We start from the raw sequence: 21,239 nt of genomic DNA, 5'->3' as shown, positions 1-21,239 counted from the left end.
AGATGAAGGGAACGCAGTGGATGTAGCCTACCTTGATTTCAGCAAGGCATTTGACAAGGTGCCCCATGATATTCTTGTAAAGAAGCTGGTAAAATGCGGTCTTGACTATGCTACCACTCAGTGGATTTGTAACTGGCTGACTGACCGAACCCAAAGGGTGCTCATCAATGGTTCCTCTTCATCCTGGAGAAGAGTGACTAGTGGGGTGCCACAGGGTTCTGTCTTGGGCCCGGTCTTATTCAACATCTTTATCAACGACTTGGATGATGGACTCAAGGGCATCCTGATCAAATTTGCAGATGACACCAAACTGGGAGGGGTGGCTAACACCCCAGAGGACAGGATCACACTTCAAAACGACCTTGACAGATTAGAGAACTGGGCCAAAACAAACAAGATGAATTTTAACAGGGAGAAATGTAAAGTATTGCACTTGGGCAAAAAAAATGAGAGGCACAAATACAAGATGGGTGACACCTGGCTTGAGAGCAGTACATGTGAAAAGGATCTAGGAGTCTTGGTTGACCACAAACTTGACATGAGCCAACAGTGTGACGCGGCAGCTAAAAAAGCCAATGCAATTCTGGGCTGCATCAATAGGAGTATAGCATCTAGATCAAGGGAAGTAATAGTGCCACTGTATTCTGCTCTGGTCAGACCTCACCTGGAGTACTGTGTCCAGTTCTGGGCACCACAATTCAAGAAGGACACTGACAAACTGGAACGTGTCCAGAGGAGGGCAACCAAAATGGTCAAAGGCCTGGAAACGATGCCTTATGAGGAACGGCTAAGGGAGCTGGGCATGTTTAGCCTGGAGAAGAGGAGGTTAAGGGGTGATATGATAGCCATGTTCAAATATATAAAAGGATGTCACATAGAGGAGGGAGAAAGGTTGTTTTCTGCTGCTCCAGAGAAGCGGACACGGAGCAATGGATCCAAACTACAAGAAAGAAGATTCCACCTAAACATTAGGAAGAACTTCCTGACAGTAAGAGCTGTTCGACAGTGGAATTTGCTGCCAAGGAGTGTGGTGGAGTCTCCTACTTTGGAGGTCTTTAAGCAGAGGCTTGACAACCATATGTCAGGAGTGCTCTGATGGTGTTTCCTGCTTGGCAGGGGGTTGGACTCGATGGCCCTTGTGGTCTCTTCCAACTCTATGTTTCTATGATTCTATGAACAATCCAATGGAGGCCACATTAATACAATACCAAATCATGCCAAATCATAATACAATCAAAAGAACCAATTAATCAGTTCCGAAATCAACATTTTTGGATGACTTCCCATGTTCCGGCTCTCAGGAGTTGATGTTATTGATGTTATTCCTTGAACCTGCGCCAATTCGCTTAATTAGTCCAAGTTCCACAATTCCGATCTTAATCCTTTGTGGGGGTTTTTGCAGCCATTGATGTGACCACTTTCGAACGTATTTAATAAATCCATATCCATTCAATTGCAGAGGGAGTTTTATATCCTGTAGCTGTGTAAAATATTTATTTACCTTCTTTCCCCCCTTCCTGTTGTAATCAGTCAGTTTTCTTCAACATTGCCCCTCCTTCAAGAACTGATTTCTACGTGTGACACGTCTCCATTTTGTCCCATCCGAAAGCATTCCAGAGCCCGGCCACGGCTTCTGGCCTACTTCCAGTGTTTATCTCCCTGTTCCTTCTAACGAGCTGGTGCCTTCCCAAAACCATAATAAATCAGAATCAGAGCTCTCTTTAACGGGCAATGTCACAAATCATCACAGTATTTCACACATTCTATTCTTTTAAGTACTCCATAAAGAAAAGAGTCCCATGGACTGCAAGAAGCTCAAACCTATCCATTCTGAAGGAAATCAACCCTGAGTGCTCACTGGAAGGACAGATCGTGAAGCTGAGGCTCTGGCCACCTCATGAGAAGAGAAGACTCTCTGGAAAAAAACTCTGATGTTGGGTAAGACTGAGGGCACAAGGAGAAGGGGACGACGGAGGAAGAGATGGTTGGACAGTGTTATAGAAACGACCAACATGAATTTGACGAAACTGTGGGAGGCAGTGGAAAACAGGAGTGCCTGGTGTGCTCTGGTCCATGGGGTCATGAAGAGTCGGACACGACTAAACGACTAAACAACAACAACGAAGAAAATTATAGGTTCTTGTTGAATCCCTCTAGCATTCCATATATAGTTGTAATTCATTAATAATTTCATTCCATTAATAATTGATTCCTCTTCAGTGAAGACTTGCCAAATCATAGCACAAGAAATACACAAAGAGAACAAAGGCTCCTCCTCACTTACGTAGCATTCCAATTATGATAACGAAAGTCCTCTCCAGATCAAAACCTTGGCACCCAGTGGCTGATTCATTTAGCAGGTTATCTTTCTCCTTCTTCCAAAACACATGTTTCTTATGTCCAAAATCAGATACATTTTACAAAAAACAGAAATACCACCATTCATGGCAACTGCCTTGGGGAGTTTCCAATACGTGCAGTGCTATGCACTCTGCGTCCCTGCCCCTGCATTCCATCGGAGCGAGAAGCAGTTATCGGACGATCCACGAGGGAAAGCTCTCCCCCCAACCTGGGGGCGGGGCTTGCAAGGATAATTACTCCCAAATTATCCTTAACTAACTGCATGGCTGGCATCCATTACTGCGGGAACAGCTGTTCGCCATGGCGGCTGTGGCGGAAGTGGTCCATCCTATGTTCATCTTACCACCTGTTCACACTCTTATCAGTTCTGCAGCGAGATCAGCTCAAACAAACACCTCCTGATGCCCTGAAACGACCTCCATTCCAGATTATCCTTATAAGAAAGCACTATTCCACTTTAGCGTTTGGTGCCAGAGTTGAGATTTCCCTCCTCTTCCCTCCCTGCCCCTTTCTTCTTTTGTGTCCTGTCTTTAATCTGTGAGTCTGACAGCTGGGACTGCCATGTTTCTGAGCAATCGTACGCAAGCTGCTCTGGTAGCTGTTTTGGCTGAAGTGCAAAGAGCAAACACTGTAAAAAAGTAAAATAAACGGCAACGCTCTAGCGATTGCACTTCAACAATTGGAAGTTCAGAAAAGCTCCTCCCTAAGCTGTCCAAGCCCATCTTTGCCACAACATTGTCAGTCCCCGGATACCAATGCCAGCTTGAACCCCACCAGCTTGGCACAACCTGTGACCTCAACCAGGTATCCAAAGACCATTTGCCACCTGCTGCTGGGAGGACTCCCAACTCCACTTTGATCCTTCTCAGAACATAAGAACTTGGGAAGAGCCGGCTTTACCAGGCCTACAGCCCAGCATCCAGTTCTCACAGTGGCCAAGCAGATGCCCCAGTAGGAAGCCACAAGCAGTTTTGGGACACAAAAGCAATACCCTCCCCTCCTGTGGCTTCCAGCAACTGGGATTCAGAAGCATTGCTGCCTCCAACTGTGGCGGTCAGAGCATGGCCATTGTGGCTGGTAGCCATCAATAGCCTTCTCCTCCTCCATGAATTGTCTCATCCTCCTTTAAAGACATCTAAGTCGGTGGCCATCACTGCCTCCTGTGGGAGTGAGTTCCATAGTTTAACTACGCACAGGGTGAAGAAGTCTGTCCATTTGTCTGTTCTGAATCTTCCAACACCCAGCTTCCTTGGATGTCCACGAGTGAAGGAGATGCTGATGTCTCCAATTATCACCCAAGGCTGACATTGCCCAGAACCAGGACAGAGGCATCTTCCCTACTGGCGCTCTTGCCCTTGGGTAGCAGAGGTCCACAGCGTGAGCCAGGGAGAGCACTTGCCTTGCAGGCCCCCAAGTCTTTCCAATGCTGTTGTGAATTCATTTGCCTTCCCTGCTGCGGGTGACGGTGCGGCTCCGTCTCTCTGGAGTCCAATGGGGGGGGCAGGGGGGAGCCAGACAGAGTAAATTAGCATTTTGGGTCTGAATTATTTTCAGCTTTGGCAAGCTGCAGTGTTTCCAACCCATTCAGCTGCCAGCAAGCTCCCTTATCAGCAGACAGCATGGCAGCCCACAGCATAGCGGGGGGAAGAAACGGCAGAAGCTACCTAGAATCATAGAATTGTAGACTTGGAAGGGAGCCCCAAAGGCCATCCAGACCAACCCCCACAATCCCCACTTACCCTCCTCTGAAGAAAAAACATGCTTCCTCTGTTACAGCCCATTTCATAAGGCTTCAAAATGACAAATCAAATAATTTTTGCTGATTAACTGACAGAAGCTCAGTAAAATTTGTGAGGGCAACTTGCAAACTCAGGGAACACTGGTTCATTTTCTTAGGCTACTTTGCTTCTGGTGTGTTACTGTCAGTTGGGAATGAACGAGAACATATTCAAGGGGTTAGTGCTCAAAGAGAGTGCTTCTTCAAACAAGGAAAAGTCATTGTCAGTTATCTAAAAAGGGGGCACTGACACTGCTGTTTTGGTGACAAGTCTGGGGTGGAGCTCCCTGACCCACCATTCACAGGTCAAGTTTGATAGGTGGGTGGAACAGACAGACAAACCCCTTCCCAAAATATCTAATACAGTGGTACCTTGGGTTACATACACTTCAGGTTACATACGCTTTAGATTACAGACTCTGCTAACCCAGAAATAGTACCTCGGGTTAAGAACTTTGCTTCAGGATGAGAACAGAAATCGTGCTCCAGCGGCACGGCAGCAGCAGGAGGCCCCATTAGCTAAAGCGGTGCTTCAGATTAAGAACAGTTTCAGGTCCGTACTTAACCTGAAGCACTACTTTAGCTAATGGGGCCTCCCGCTGCCGCCGCGCCACCAGAGCATGATTTCTGTTCTCATCCTGAAGCAAAGTTCTTAACCCGAGGTAATATTTCTGGGTTAGCAGAGTCTGTAACCTGAAGCGTATGTAACCTGAGGCATATGTAACCTGAAGCATATGTAACCCGAGGTACCACTGTACAGGCATGTTCGAAGTTCGTTTCAGGGGCCTGGCTGGATGATGAAGGGTGGTGGGAGGCACTAGCCCAAGAACCCCCCAGAGATGACACAGAAGAAGACGACTTAGACCCAGGACACCAATGGTGGAACTTGGAAAACCAGTCTGTGGCAGGGACAAGTTTGGAATGAAATAAAAAGGAATATGGAGGTATGGGGAAGAAAAAATTTATGCTAATGGGGAAGGATCTCGGTAATAAAAATGAATGTATTGCCTAGAATGTTATTTTTATTCCAATCCATACCGATAGTTAGTGGAGCAGGACACTTCAAACAATGGCAAAAGGACATATCTAAATCTAACTGGCAGGGGGGGGGGGAAGCCAAGGATTAAATATAAGTTACTAAAGATTCTCCTTGCCAGATTTAAAGTTATATTATGAGGTGTCCTGCCTCTGCTGGCTTCATGAAGGGATAACATTAAAGAATTCAGATATATTAGATCTGGAAGGTTATGATAACAGATTTGGATGTCATGCATATCTTTGGTATGGAAAACATAAGTACATAAGGGATTCCTGAACCATGTTGTAAGAAAATCAATATATGCTGTATGGGAAAGTTATAAAAATTCCCACTCCATGGTGGTTATCACCATTAGAAGCAATATCAGTTTAAAAAAACAACACGGAAGGTGAATGCGCAACTTACAAAGAGCTGTTAACTGTAGGAAACCAATTAAAGGTGAAAAATTTGAGGATATAAGACAATTACTAACAGATTGGTTACAATACCACCAACTAAATGATCTATTTAGGTTGGACAAAGGATTGGGTTTCAGTAAAGAACTGTGTCAAGGTTTGCAAGAGAGTTGTTGGGAAATAATGAGAAACTATTGTCAAAAATGTATAAATTGCTGTTGGAATGGGAAACTAAAGATGAAGAGGTAAAAGCAGTAATGATTCATTGGGCAAAAGATGTTGGGTATAATATACAACTTGCCGATTGCGAAAGATTATGGAGGGAGGATTTGAAGTTCACCACGTGCTGTTCGCTGACAGAAAATTATATGAAAATGATGTACCGATGCTATTTGACTTCCACAAGATTAGCAAAAATGTACAAGCACACTACCAACATATGTTGAAAGTGTAAAGAGAATGAAGGCATGTTCTACCACATTTGGTGGACGTGCAAAAAGGCTAGAGCATTCTTGTTGTTTAGTCGTTTAGTCATGTCCAACTCTTCGTGACCCCCTGGACCAGAGCACGCCAGGCATTCCTGTCTTCCACTGCCTCCCGCAGTTTGGTCAGACTCATGCTGGTAGCTTCAAGAACACTGTCCAACCATCTCGTCCTCTGTCATCCCCTTCTCCTTGTGCCCTCCGTCTTTCCCAACATCAGGGTCTTTTCCAGGGAGTCTTCTCTTCTCATGAGGTGGCCAAAGTATTGGAGCCTCAGCTTCACGACCTGTCCTTCCAGTGAGCACTCAGGGCTAATTTCCTTAAGAATGGATGCGTTTGATCTTCTTGCAGTCCATGAGACTCTCAAGAGTCTCCTCCAGCACCATAATTCAAAAGCATCAATTCTTCGGCGATCAGCCTTCTTTATGGTCCAGCTCTCCCTTCCATACATCACTACTGGGAAAACCATGGCTTTAACTATACGGACCTTTGTTGGCAAGGTGATGTCTCTGCTTTTTAAGATGCTGCCTAGGTTTGTCATTGCTTTTCTCCCAAGAAGCAGGCATCTTTTAATTTCGTGACTGCTGTCACCATCTGCAGTGATCACGGAGGCCAAGAAAGTAAAATCTCTCACTGCCTCCATTTCTTCCCCTTCTATTTGCCAGGAGGTGATGGGACCAGTGGCCATGATCTTGGGTTTCTTGATGTTGAGCTTCAGACCATATTTTGCGCTCTCCTCTTTCACCCTCATTAAAAGGTTCTTTAATTCCTCCTCACTTTCTGCCATCAAGGTTGTGTCATCTGCATATCTGAGGTTGTTGATATTTCTTCCGGCAATCTTAATTACGGCTAGGGATTCATCTAGCCCAGCCTTTCACATGATGAATTCTGCATATAAGTTAAATAAGCAGGGAGACAATATACAGCCTTGTCGTACTCCTTTCCCAATTTTGAACCAGTCAGTTGTTCCATATCCAGTTCTAACTGTAGCTTCTTGTCCCACATAGAGATTTCTCAGGAGACAGATGAGGTGATCAAGCACTCCCATTTCTTTAAGAACTTGCCATAGTTTGCTGTGGTCGACACAGTCAAAGGCTTTTGCATAGTCAATGAAGCAGAAGTAGATGTCTTTCTGGAACTCTCTAGCTTTCTCCATAATCCAGCGCATGTTTGCAATTTGGTCTCTGGTTCCTCTGCCCCTTCGAAATCCAGCTTGCACTTCTGGGAGTTCTCGGTCCACATACTGCTTAAGCCTGCCTTGTAGAATTTTAAGCATAACCTTGCTAGCGTGTGCAATTCTGTGGTTGTTGGAGCATTTTTTGGCACTGCCCTTCTTTGGGATTGGGATGTAGACTGATCTTCTCCAATCCTCTGGCCACTGCTGAGTTTTCCAAATTTGCTGGCATATTGAGTGTAGCACCTTAACAGCATCATCGTTTAAAATTTTAAATACCGGTAGTTCAGCTGGAATATCATCACTTCCACTGGCCTTGTTATTAGCAGTGCTTTCTAAGACCCATTTGACTTCACTCTCCAGGATGTCTGGCTCAAGGTCAGCAACCACACTACCTGGGGTGTACAAGCCATCCATTTCTTTCTGGTATAATTCCTCTGTGTATTCTTGCCACCTCTTCTTGATGTCTTCTGCTTCTGTTAGGTCCTTTCCACTTTTGTCTTTTATTATGGTAATCTTTGTTCTGAATAGATTGCTTCTATTCCATTTTCAAACCCCCGTCCCACTCCCATCCCTTCCAAATTTTTCTTCATAAACTTCCAAGAAATATTATCAAAGGCCTTCTCTGCATCAATAAATATCAACACTGCTTTGGTATTAATATTTGTTTGCAAAAGTTCCAAAATGTCAATGATGTTCCTGGTATTATCAAACAAATGTCTGCCTGGGAGAAAGCCTGCTTGGTCCTTGTGAATTACTTCATTTAGAACCTTTTTAAATCTATTTGCCAAAATGTCTGCAAATATTTTGTAATCCACGTTTAGGAGTGAGATGGGACGGTAGTTCTTAAGTTGAGTCTTTTCAGTTTCCACTTTAGGTATCAGTGTGATGAATGCTTCTTTCCACGTTTCTGGTGCCCTCCCTCCCCCCATAATCTGGTTACAAACCTCCATTAATGGTTGTATCACGTAGTCTTTTAATGTCCTGTAATACTTGGAGGTAAGTCCATCAGGTCCCGGAGATTTGCCTAGCTGCATGTTCTGAATGGCATCCTCAATTTCCTGTCGTGTTATTTTGTGATTCAAGATTGATCTCTTCTCCTGAGACAATTCTGGTAGGCCATTGTCTTTCAAAAATTGATCTATCTCAGTCACTTCCTCAGGCCCTTGGGTATACAATTTTTTTAAATATTTCTGGAAACACTTTCTAATTTCTCCCGGTTTCTGAATGTTTTTGCCCTCAACTTCCAGATTGGTAACATAATTTAATTTTTGTCTCTTTTTCAACTGCCAAGCTAGCAGTTTTCCGCATTTATTCGCAGATTCAAAAGATCTTTGTTTCATTTGTTTAATTTTCCATTCCACTTCTTGGTTTATCAATTTCGTATATTGTGACTGGTGGAATTTAATTTCTCTTAAAATCTCTTTTGATTTAGGATTCAATCTTAACTTTTTCTCTCCATCTCTTATCTTCTCTAGTATCTTATCCTTTCTTCCATTCCAAAGTTTTTTCTTGATCGTATTCTGTTGTATCAGAAACCCTCTCATTACAGCTTTACTTGCGTCCCAGATTGTTCTTTTTTCCACCGAAGTGTTCAAGTTAATTTCAAAATAATCCTTTAAAGCTTTTTGGGCCTTCTTTACAATCTCTTGGTCTCTTAACAGGTTGTCATTCATTTTCCATCTGAAGGAGCCGGCTGGAGTGAGTCTCACTTCCATTTTCAAAGCGTTATGGTCGGAGCAGGTCTTTGGGCAGATTTCCACTCTTGTAGTCTTAGGTGCCAGCCCTCTAGTTGTCCAAATTTGGTCGATTCTTGTCCATGACAGGTGGGCCTCAGAGAAAAAAGTTCCTTCTTTACCTAAGGGGTTTCTCGTCCTCCATATATCAATCAAGTCCATATTGTCAGTTAATTCAAAAAAAGTTTTTGGTAGTCTGCCGTCCTTAGTTAAATTCTGGTTCTGTGACTTATCCATGTAAGTAGAGACCACCCCATTCATATCTCCCATCATAATGATATTAGAGTAGTCCAGATAGTCCAGTAATGTCTCATGTAGCTTCTTGTAGAATTCTGATTTCCCCTCATTTGGTCTGTAGATTCCTAATATCAAAATTTTTTCTCCTTGAGTTTGTATTTCAATTGCCAGGATTCTTCCTTGTTCATCTTTAAACAAAAATTTCGGTGATAGGTTCTCCTTTGCGTAGATCACCACACCTCTCTTTTTAACTCTGTCTGATGAGATAAATTCTTGGCCTAGTCTTTTGTTGATTAACACTTTCCTATGGAGCCTATTCACATGTGTTTCCTGCAAACAAATTATATCCAGATGTTCCTTTTTCAAAATATGGAAAATCCTTTTTCGTTTTTCCGGGGAATTTGCCCCATTAATGTTCCAACTATACAGCTGCAGAGACATCCTGTATCAATCTGTTGTTGCTCTTTATGGGGTGTCCTCTTTTTTGTCCGGGTCCGAGGGAGATGGTGTTGGTTCTAATCCAGGCTGTGGCGGAGGCCAAGGGACTGCTGTTCCCTTCTGGAGATCCTCTCCGTGGTCGTGCAGGAACTTCTGATTGTCCTCTTTTGTTTTGATTCTAACCTTCTTTCCTTTGTAGTTAAATGATAGACCTTGTGGAAACTCCCACCTGTAGGGTATCCCGTTACTTCTCAAAAGTCTTGCTAGGTCAGTATAAATAGATCTGAGATCCAATAATTGTTTTGGTATATCCTTATAGATTTCCGCTTTTCTGTCCTGGATCTCAAGTGATTTGTTAAAATGAAGGTCAAGTATTTTGTCTCTCTCCTGTTTAGTCCTTAGGATAATCAGACAGTCTCTGGGTCTGTCCTTCTTAGCAACTCTTCCCAATCTAAATGCAGTTGTTATTTTAAAGTCTTCGTCTTCCTTTATACCCCAGAATTTGGAAAATTCTGCTGTCAAGTAACCGGTCAAATCTTCTTTCTCAAGCTCTGGGATAGAGCGTAATCTTAAATTATTTTCTCGATTTCTCAATTCCACCATAGACAGGTAGGCCTGCTGGTCGCCAATGTGCTTGTGTAGTGGCCTTACCTCTCCTTTCAATTCATCCACTTTTTGATTTGCTTGGTCGGCTTTTTCATTCGCAGCTTCAGCCAATTTCCGGTTCTCAGAAGTGGCGTCTTTTAAATTCCCAATTGCTTGTGAATGCTGTGCCACTTGTTCAGATAATTTTGTAATAGAGGATGTGGCTAAGTCAATTTTTGCTGTTTGGTCGTCAACCTTCTTATTTAAAATTGCAAATTGTTGTAACATTTCCTTTAGAAGTGTATCAGATCCCCCTGCAGCCATATCCTCTGTTGTTGGCTGTTCAGCTTCCTTTAATTCAGCTGTTGTTGGAGGTTCAATTCCCTTCAATTCAGCTGTTGTTGGAGGTTCAATTCCCTTTAATACAGCAGGGACTGATGATCTGCGTGACTGAGAGGTCAGAGTTGTTTGCACAAGTTGGCCTTTCCCTGCTTTCGCTTTTGCAGCTCTTGTTTTCAGAGGGCCATTCATTCCACACCTGTCTATGAGTCAAGGTCAAATTGTCAAATGTTCCATGGAGAGCCAGTATGGTGTAGTGGTTAAGAGCGGTAGTCTCATTATCTGGGGAACCGGGTTCGCGTCTCCGCACCTCCACATGCAGCTGCTGGGTGACCTTGGGCCAGTCACACTTCTTTGAAGTCTCTCAGCCCCACTCACCTCACAGAGTGTTTGTTGTGGGGGAGGAAGGGAAAGGAGAATGTTAGCCGCTTTGAGACTCCTTAAAAGGGAGTGAAAGGCGGGATATCAAATCCAAACTCTTCTTCTTCTTCTTCTTCCATGGGAAGAACAGTCCTCAATGTAGATAACACCAGCAGAGAGTCAAAACAAAGTTAGTTCCCAGGAATTTGTAAATCCCAATCTCCACTAGAGGGAGTATTGTTACAGTTCATGAAAGAAGGAAGAAAGTTTTAGTCGCCATTAAAGTTCCTGCAGCTGAGTAATTTAACAATAATCCTTAAAACTTTTTCCACTTGCAGAGTCCTTTCAAAGTTGCCACAAAAGTCACATCCAGAGGTGCAAGATACAGTTACTTGATTGTATCTTCCAGTAATGCCTCTATGTATCTATTTCAGCTTTATAAATTGTATCCGCAAAGAGCACTCTTTTCCCCTGCCATCCCGAGGCTGGGTTTTAGAATTTTTAAAGTCCACAAAAGGAGAAGGTTCCCAGTTTGCATCAACACAGTAACATAGAGAAAAAAGAAAACTTGCCTTTCATTTCAACCGCCAGTTCTACCAGACGCATGATACTTCCAGTTTTATAATCCCTTTCTACTGCTTCCAGCTTGTCAGTTCCTTTGCCTTTGTTCTTTAAGCCTTGCCGGAAGACGGGCTTCCTTTTTTTTCGTCTCCCGCTTTCAGCCAAATTTAAAATTTGTAATTCCAAAATAGAGTAATTCTTACTCACGAGTAGATAATTTAGGATCCAATGTTTAAGGAAGAAAGGTCGGCGCTCATCAGCAGCAGCCGCGCGGCTTCGCTCCCGCAGAAAGAGCGATGAACTCACAGCACCGCTTCCCCTCCGCGCTTCCGGAACCCCTTACGGGGTCCCTTCTTCGTTTTGGGGGTCGCTCCAGGTGCCCGCCGAGTCCCACGGCCACGAGCTCACTCTGCCCGTGGTTTTTCTTAGTGGATCGTCGCTGTGCCGTAGCGAACGATCCTTTCCTGCGGAGCCCCTCTTCAGAGACTAAAGAGGACCGCCATTGCCTGTTTCGCGCCGCCTCCGATTAAAGCTTGCTTTCTCTCCCCCGCTATTTGTAAGGCCTCGTTGGACAGCCACTTTGCTTTCTTGCATTTCCTTTTCATTGGGATGGTTTTAGTTGCTGCCTCCTGTATAATGTTACGAGCCTCCATCCATAGTTCTCCAGGCACTCTGTCCACCAAATCTAAATCCTTAAACCTGTTCCTCACTTCCACTGTGCATTCATAAGGGATTTGACTTAGATTGTATCTTACCAGCCCAGTGGTTTTTCCTACTTTCTTCAGTTTAAGCTTGAATTTTGCTATAAGAAGCTGATGATCTGAGCAACAGTCAGCTCCAGGTCTTGTTTTTGCTGACTGTATAGAGCTTCTCCATCTTTGGCTGCAGAGAATATAATCAATCTGATTTCGATGCTGCCCATCTGGTGATGTCCATGTGTAGAGTCGTCTCTTGTGTTGTTGGAAAAGAGTGTTTGTGATGACCAGCTTGTTCTCTTGGCAGAACTCTATTAGCCTTTGCCTTGCTTCATTTTGAACTCCAAGGCCAAACTTCCCAGTTGTTCCTTTTATCTCTTGACTCCCTACTTTAGCATTCCAATCCCCTATAATGAGAAGAACACCCTTCTTTGGTGTCATTTCTATAAAGTGTTGTAAGTCTTCATAGAATTGGTCAATTTCAGTTTCTTCAGCACCAGTGGTTGGTGCATAAACTTGGATTACTGTGATGTTAAAAGGTCTGCCTTGGATTCGTATCGAGATCATTCTATCATTTTTGAGATTGCATCCCAGTACAGCTTTCTCCACTCTTTTGTTGACTATGAGGGCCACTCCATTTCTTTTACGGGATTCTTGCCCACAGTAGTAGATATGATGGTCATTCGAACTGAATTCGCCCATTCCTGTCCATTTTAGTTCACTGATGCCCAGGATGTCAATATTTATTCTTGCCTTCTCATTTTTGACCACATCCAACTTACCAAGTTCTTACATATTTTTCTTTACAGCATTGGACTTTCCTTTCGCTTCCAGGCATATCCGCAACTGAGCGTCCTTTAGGCTTTGGCCCAGCCGCTTCATCAGCTCTGAATTTACTTGTACTTGTCCTCCGCTCTTCCTCAGTAGCATGTTGGACGCCTTCCGACCTGAGGGGCTCATCTTCCAGTGTCATAACTTTTATATGCCTGTTGCCTTTGTCTATGGAGTTTTCTTGGCAGGGATACTGGAGTGGCTTGCGGGTTCCTGCTCCAGGTGGATCACGTTTGGTCAAAACTCTCCACTATGACCTGTCCATCTTGGGTGGCCCTGCACAGGATAGCTCATAGCTTCTCTGAGTTATTCAAGCCCCTTCACCACGGCAAGGCAGTGATCCATGAAGGGGAGAGCATTCTAGGAAATGATATATAATGAACTGACAAAAATGTTTAAGATAACTTTTGTTTAAAAAAACACAAAAAAACCAAAAGCTTTTTTAATAGGCATCACAGGAGAAGAATTACCAAGGGACTTAAAAAGACGGTTTATGTATGCAACAACAGCTGCAAGAATACTTTTTGCCCAGAGATGGAAGGAAGAGGAAACGCCAACCAAGGAAACGCCAACCAAGGAAGAGTGGATAGCGAAAATGATGGACTATGCAGAAATGGCGAAAATGACTGGGAAGATCAGACACCAAGATGATAGTAAATTTAAAAAAGAATGGCATAAATTTATAGAGTATATTAAGGAACAATGCAAAGATTTAAAGATGTTAGCAGGATTGATATAGCGCTTGTAATTTTTTAATAGGTAAAGAAATAAATAAGGATGTAATCAAAGTTGGATATATGAATTAGATGCGGTTAAAATTAAAAAATGTATTTGTGGAAAACCAGAAGGGGGAGGAGGGAAGTCTTGGGGTACAAGGAATTCCCCAATTGTATAAATAATGTTGAATTTAAGTTTGAATGATGCTAATGATGAAAACTGAAAATTAAAATTAAGAAGGAGGAGGAGGAGGAGGCTTGCCTGAACGCAGGAAGGCCATTTTGGCCTGCAAACCCATCCCTCCAACCTTGAGCCATACAGCAACTGGTCAAGGGTTTCCTTGCCCAACCAAAGGGACAGATGTCTCTCTCTCTTTCTTTTCTGTGGTCTGCGGTCTGACTCATCTAAGCTGCATCAAGGGAGAAGCCAGCAAGGGATGCTTTGCAATTAAGCCAAGATGACACATTGTCACTAAATAATGAACCACCAAAGCAAGTGCTGTTTACCAAGAGCTGGCAACACAGATCCATCAGGAATGAAAGGACTCCCCCCACCATCACCCTTTCCACCTGCGTGGATGAGGCCTTTGAGGGGGACTGCCATGCAGTCAATCCCACCAAACTTCAGGCACCCACACTGGACAAGTCCTTTGAGTGGAATCCGCTGCAGCCTTTCCATTAGAGCAGGGGTGGCCAACTCCCAAGAGACTGTGATCTACTCACAGTTAAAGACTGACAGTGATCAAACTTGTTGAGCTTTTTTTAGGAAGGAAAGCCCTGTTTTGGGGGGGTTGAGCTTCTTTGGCGGGAGCCAATGATCTACCAGACGTTCACGATCTACCTGTTGGACGTGTCTGCATTAAAGGAAGAACAAAGCAGAAAGGTTGCAGCCATGACTTCTGAAAGGCCTGGAGGAGAACAAGGCAGAGGGATGGAACTGAAAGCTGCCCTATCCTGGCGCCATTCTCCCTTCCCCCTCCTCTGCCACTTATCATGCTAATAAGGGTTATTTAAGAGCCTGATCCTCCCCATGGAGGCTGAGGGAGGCTGGCAGGCAACTCAAATTAAATTCCCATCATCCCCAGATGGTGCTCCAGAGCTGCCCTGAGGCAACAGCAGACTTAAGAGGCTGGGATGAGAATTGCCAAGCACTCCTGCCTGTCCTGCCTTGTGGGTGGTGAGGAACAGCGCTATAAACAATGTGAAGCCCATAGGGAGCCAGCCAGCTCCAGATCTGCTCTGTTCATTTGGTGATTCAGGCTACAGTTGCTCCAACGAAGAGGAGGTGGTGACTGGATCACCCTATCTTAATTCTCTCCCCACTCACACAGCTGGCCTACCTTAACCAAAGAGTCAGGTTGAGGTAATGGTCAACAGGCATCACTTGTAAATGGATGGCTTAGCCAAAGGACATAAGAAGGGCCTGCTGGATGAGGCTAATGGCCCATCTAGTCCAGTCTCCTGCCCCACAGTGGCCAACCAGATGCTGCAGTGGAAAGCCACAAGCACAAAAGCAATACCCTCCCCTCCTGTGGCTTCCAGCATGGCTTGGATACAGAGCATGGCCATTGTGACTAGCAGCCATTGATAGCCTCATCTTCCATGACAGACCAGCTTCTCTGACACGATCCTGCCCACCAGTTGAGAATGATTCAAAGGCTCTTCACTACATCCCCCCAATATCAGAAGTTAGGTGGCAAGTAGAGAGGGGGGCAGTTCCATGGAAGCATACAAATTTAGGGACACTTTTGAAAACTTCGTATTGTAAGACGTATTGAAGCTGTTTTGATAAGAACCTAAGATCATAAAAAGATTGTGCTGGATCAGGCCAATGGCCCATCTAGTCCACTACAGTGGCACCTCGGGTTAAGAACTTAATTCCTTCTGGAGGTCCATTCTTAACCTGAAACTGTTCTTAACCTGAGGTACCCCTTTAGCTAATGGGGCCTCCTGCTGCCACTGTGCTGCCACTGCACGATTTCTGTTCTCATCCTGAAGCAAAGTTCTTAACCCGAGGTATTATTTCTGGGTTAGCAGAGTCTGTAACCTGAAGCCTCCGTAACCTGAAGCATTTGTAACCCGAGGTACCACTGTATTCTGTTCTCAAAGTGGCCAACCAGGTGCCTGTGGGAAACTTACAAGCTCAATTCAAGCCCAAGAGCCCTCTCTCCTCCTGTGGTTTCCAGCAACAGAGCATGGCAGCAATGTCTAATTGCCATTGATAGCCCTCTCCTCCATAAATGTGGTCCATGGAGAGAGCCACCCTTGAAGATGGATGATGGCCCGAGCAAGGGAAGGTCAGTAGCTCGTTTTCCCCAGGCTAGCAAGACAGCCAAGCTGGTGTGCGCAAAGCAAGAGTCAGCACCTTGGAGAGAGGTAAAGGCTGGGTTCAGATCCGGAACCAGTGTTTCTGCAGCTGAGCCCAACCACTAATGATGTCTCAGCAACCACCAAGTTTTATAGCAGGGTTGTGTGGCCACTGAGTAGATGCTTGACCCCCCCCCAACTGCTTCCTACCTAAAGGACTGGTGCCGCCTTCTGCAGCTAAGTACCTTCCTCAAGGTAATGGGGTTTCCAGCTCTTGGGATCTCTCCTCTGGGATCTCCTGATTCTTCAATGAGTCCAATAAGAGGGCCTAGCAGTGGAACTGACATTTGGGGGCTCAGGGAAGGGAAGGTGAGCTCCATGGACCCATACAGGATGACCCAGGGCCAGATCCCTCTCCACCTTGGGGCTGCTGCAGCCTCCAAGGAGTCTTGGTATGGGATCAGGAAAAAATCCAGTTGGTAAGGCAAAACAGATAGATGGAACAGTCTATTTCCAGTTCGGATCAATTTTCCATGTTTATTCTTAAGCCCCACCTCATCCCTGACTAGATGTCATCCGAAAGGGCAGTGTGCAGCTGCCTTTAAGAAGCTACTGAGGCTCACAGCTCAGATATTGGTGGCCAGGCATGACCGATGGAGCACAAAGGGGAAACTGCACACCAGACGGGAGACATCCGGCTGGCAGACTTACCACAAAAGGAGATGATGTGGCTGCTGTCTTCATGTACAAACTTCCTGGTGACGGATTCCTCCATTATCTGTTTCACCTGCAAAACAGTAGAGACAAAACAAAAGAAAGGTGAGTTTTTTAGTTTGTGAAGGTAAAATTAAAGTATTAGGTTTCAGTCCCCTTGCTAGCAGACTGGATCACTCCCAGGACAGAGATCATTCCAGAATTTGAAGCTTTGAGGCTGCAGGGACCAAGTTCAAAGAGCTCCTGGAAGCCCCTCCAAAACACACACGCAAGAAGTAGAAGGATTTTTGTGACTATGCCTAGAAGCTGAACTCAGATGCAAGCAGAGCAGAAGGCTGAAAATTAAGCCCTGGAGAGCAGAGAGCAGTTGGATTAAAAGCACCTGCATCAAAATGAAATCCATTTACAGCAGTTTTAAAAATTGCTCTTAAAGGAATGAAGCACACAGGCCACACTGAGTGCTTTGTTCCTGTAATGGCAACAGGAATGTGATGGAAGGGTACAAGGGGTCACCGGGCAAGTGAAGATCAGTGGGTTACAGAAGGTGCTCCTCCCAATCCCTGGGCTATGGATTCCCCCCTGGGGCTGCTGCCCCACCCACAAAGCTCCGCTTATTCACACACACACCCCGATTCCAGCTGCAGCAACATGAAAAGTGAGGCACAAAATGAGTGGGCACCTTGCAAGAGCAGCTGTCAGAGAAGGTGAGGAGAGGATGAAGCTTCCCCCTCCATCATCCCATCAGCCATCCTCCCCTTCCTCCTGCCTCACAGTATGAAAGAAACGTTTTACTTGCACACAGCAGATGCCTGTGCACAACTCCCCAGGATTTTAAAATAATGGTGCTGAGAGCAGATGGCAGGACAGGTGGGAAAGGGAGAGATTTTAAATCTGTCTTGGGGTGGCAGCTGCTCCTTCCAGGAACATCTCTGTCAATATTTAGCTAAGATTTCTGCATTGGAGGGGGTTGTACCAGCCTGCAAGCGCTCCAGTTGGAGAACAGCCTTTACCAAAGGTGTCATGGACTTTGAAGATGCTTGAACTCAGGACGAAAGGGAGAAACGAGCTAAGAGGAAGGCAGGCCTGGCAAACTCTCACTGGGATCAACTCCCACCCGAAAACCCATGTCCCCACTGTGGAAGGACGTGTGGATCCAGAATTGGCCTCCACAGTCAGTTATAGCCTCCCTGTTAAGACCATATTGATGGTAGACAATCTTACTCGGCTATGAGGGATCGCCAAAGAAGAAGACAACTAAATTACCCTTGAGGATCCCTTCCAACTCTGCAATTCTTTGATTTGATGAAATCCAAGAACCTAAGAAGCACCCCTGCTGGATCAGATCAAGGGTCCGATAGGGAGGATAGGATGGGGAAAACTAACTTAGTCACCCCTCTCATGTCAGGAGATTCCTGGCAACCAGCCAGCCATTCTGGGAGGCAAAGGGGCACAACAAGCAAGGATTTTTCCTTTCCCGGGAATCACGAAAGGTCCTGCATCTGCACCAATCCTTTCCTGAAGAAAACTGCTTTTAATGAGCTTCCTATGTTCTGCAGGGAATGTGATGGCAAGCAGCCCTTAGAGAAAGCTGCCCTGAGAGAAAAACAGTTGTGATCTCTTTCCTCTTATGAGAAGAAGGAAATCGAAAAGGTGATGGCAGCTCAAGAGCTCCAGCTCAAAGCAGCTCTGAGCACAGACATGCTTTCTTAAATGTCTTAAATGTCTCTTCTTTTGCACTTGAGAGAGCCGTGCATGTTCTATTATACACCTGGAAGGTATCACACACGCAAATCCCAAGTTGGTAAAACTCAAAGAGTCAGATTTTAGAATATTTATATTCTTTGTAATTTGTGTTCCGTTTTGCTTGCAGAGCTAGGCTTACTGTGGACTTACTGGCTGAACTGCCACATGATCATAGAATCATAGAATCATAGAATCATAGAATCATAGAGTTGGAAGAGACCACAAGGGCCATCAAGTCCAACCCCTGCCAAGCATTTCTTGATTTCTTTAAAAAGAAAAATTAAAAGCTGCTTTTAAGGGTGAATGATTGGCTAGCTGGCTAGTTGCTAGCTAGCTAGTAGAGAAGTGTGGGATGTGACCTTTAAGGTGAGGGTAATGCAGATCTAACAGCTGAGCTCTTGAAAAGCTTGTGCTGCCTTACAAACATTGAACTGGCTTATCCTTTGAAAGGACATGAAACAGGAAGTGGCCAGGCTGGCCTCCTCCTCACTTGCACTGCCAACATCCAGCTCTGTTTGTCTCTGCAGTGCTGACAAGCCCAGGCTTTGCTCCTGCTGCTGTGCTCCTTTCCCGGTGTGCAGCTGCTGCCTCTTTTCACAGGACAGTGTGAGCTTTACAGCTGCTCAGCCAACAGCGGGTGCACCAGGCCAATGACTAACCCCATTCAGCCGACAATCCCTCTCAGCTCCTTTCTGCTGCCTCACCTGCCAGCTGCGCTTCCTGCCCCCAATGTGTCCTTAGGATGATAATAAAATAATGGCATTCAGAGTCACAGTTTCCTGTGCAGGTTTGGTGCTTTCCCTATCCTTGCCTTGCTGTGGGACAGGAAGCGGGGTTTGAACCTGAAGCAGAGATCAGTCCCAGTGAGTGTTTGTATTGCAAACAAATTGAGAAATGAAGAAGCAGAAGGGGCCTCTAACCATGTGCAGAGTGCTTCTCAGCTGGCACTAAATTAGTACCCATGGCCCTCTGCCCACATCCAAGGTGGGATTTGCCTGCTCCCCCACCCCATTCCTCAGCACGCATAAATTCCCCAACTGAGTCTGTTCAAGCAGTGAAATAGGACCTGATTGCAGAGGGGATCCTGTGCTCAATTCCCCCAAACAGCAGACGAGGAGGGAAGCCTATTTCTGCATGGCACCATTCCAGGTGGAAGATAGGGAGCTCACAGGAAAGAATAAATCCCTGCACACAGAAAACCAGCAGCTCAGGGAGAATGGTGCTAGCCCAGCTTCACACTTCCATGCTGGTTTTCTAAGTGCAGGGAGTTTGCTTTTTCTTCTTGGCAGGGATAAACCCAACCCACCTGTGAAGCCTGCAGTGGTTCAGTCCAGGAACTGGTTCAACTCCTCACTGGGTGTTGGTGAATAGGGGCTCTCAGAGCTAGAGGGAATTCACAATGGCAAGAACTTGGCCGTGGAGTCGACCCAATGCCAGGATGAACAGGATGGCCTTTTAGCAAGTAGCCAATTATCTTTGAGGTGTGTGGGGGGGGGGAATTTCAACCCTCTTGAGTGTTGAGCCCATAACAGAAGTGTCCTCGCATTCCTTCACAGAGCAGCAGCCCCACCCCACCCCCAATGCTGCTCTGTACAAACAAAGCTTTGCTTGTGGGGAACCATCAACTTGCCCTTCCCTCCCAAGACGCTCAGGTGTTTCCGGCTAGAAAGTGGGGGGGGGGGACTGCTATCCACAGCAAGAGAGTGCAAGTGGACTGCTGGCTGTCCCTCCAGAACAGCAATGACCCCGGCTTCCACCAGGCAGCCGGAAGCCCCAACCCCACAGAAGGCAAACTGGCTGAGCGGCATTTTCCACCTGGTTCTGCAGCTGGAGGAGGGCAACCCTCAAGAGGAGACCTGAGGCAGGCTGCCAGACTGTGCTTTCTGCCCCTCCCCTCCCTGGTATCTGACATGTGCCAGTCCTCTTCCATTTAAAAAGAATCATGGGAGGCCCATAGCTTAGTGGAAGAGCTCCCCGGCTCAGCCCCAAAGGCATATCCAGGAAGCACAGGCAATCATTCCTATGGGAGCTCTCTGAGACTTCTTTGGGGGCCCTGGGACTTCCTCTCTCTCCCCCCACCCCACCCCAAAGCACTCCTTTCTTGCATCGAGGCCTCTTTCAAAATGTCTTTGTCACAGCTGACCACGGTCTCAGATCGGAATTCCTTTTACGTATGTATTGTTGTTGTTTTAAACTGTTTCTGTATTTATAATTGTTGTTTAAAACTATTATTTACTTCATAAAATTTACACACTGTTTGATGGTAAATGCTCAGAGAGAAGGAAGCAATAAAATTATCAGAAAAAACTGTAAAAACAACTCTTCAAAACATTCAAAAGATAAGATCAGCAATCAACAAAAGTGCACTGTCAACGTTCTACATATCCAGACTGGCTTGCCTAAATGAAAATGTTTTCAGCGGGAGCAAAAAGAGTGGGGGGGGGTGTCAAGAGGCAGGGACTTCCGAAGTGTGGGTGCTGCCACACTGAAGCAGCCATGAGGGCATCTATGGGGTAAGGCCATCTGGCAGGTGAACTGCTCCCAAGTGGTTATGAACTTTATACCTTGAACAGCACCCCCCCAATATTCCATTGTTTTATCTGTTTTTATATACTGTATGTAACCGATTTATAAATGTTCTTACCTTCTAAATTGCCTTGGGATGCCTCAAGGGCAGCCATTTATAAATGAAATAAATACAAGCCTGTGAGGAGAACTCCCCTTTTTGTCCCACTTCACTTTTCTTTTA

At 45.3% G+C, this 21,239-nt stretch overlaps 1 protein-coding gene and 1 long non-coding RNA gene across 3 annotated transcripts in view; both read right to left on the bottom strand.

Annotated features, from left to right (window-relative positions):
* Window positions 1–21,239, bottom strand: part of LOC310691278 — a 125,658-nt gene that overhangs the window by 58,467 nt on the left and 45,952 nt on the right. The window lies entirely within an intron of this gene.
* Window positions 1–21,239, bottom strand: part of SGSM1 (small G protein signaling modulator 1) — an 88,198-nt gene that overhangs the window by 58,467 nt on the left and 8,492 nt on the right. For both annotated transcript variants that reach the window (XR_014518420.1, XM_083470911.1), the window contains exon 2: window positions 16,745–16,820. Coding sequence is in view for 1 of the 2 variants with exons in the window: in XM_083470911.1 (XP_083327037.1) it covers window positions 16,745–16,808 (64 nt within the window). In the remaining variant the exon portion in view is untranslated. The remainder of the gene's footprint in view (window positions 1–16,744; window positions 16,821–21,239) is intronic.

Source organism: Podarcis liolepis, assembly GCF_965112155.1.
Source record: "Podarcis liolepis genome assembly, chromosome: 13".
Taxonomy (NCBI): domain Eukaryota; kingdom Metazoa; phylum Chordata; class Lepidosauria; order Squamata; family Lacertidae; genus Podarcis; species Podarcis liolepis.
This window is presented reverse-complemented; position numbering and strand designations above follow the sequence as displayed.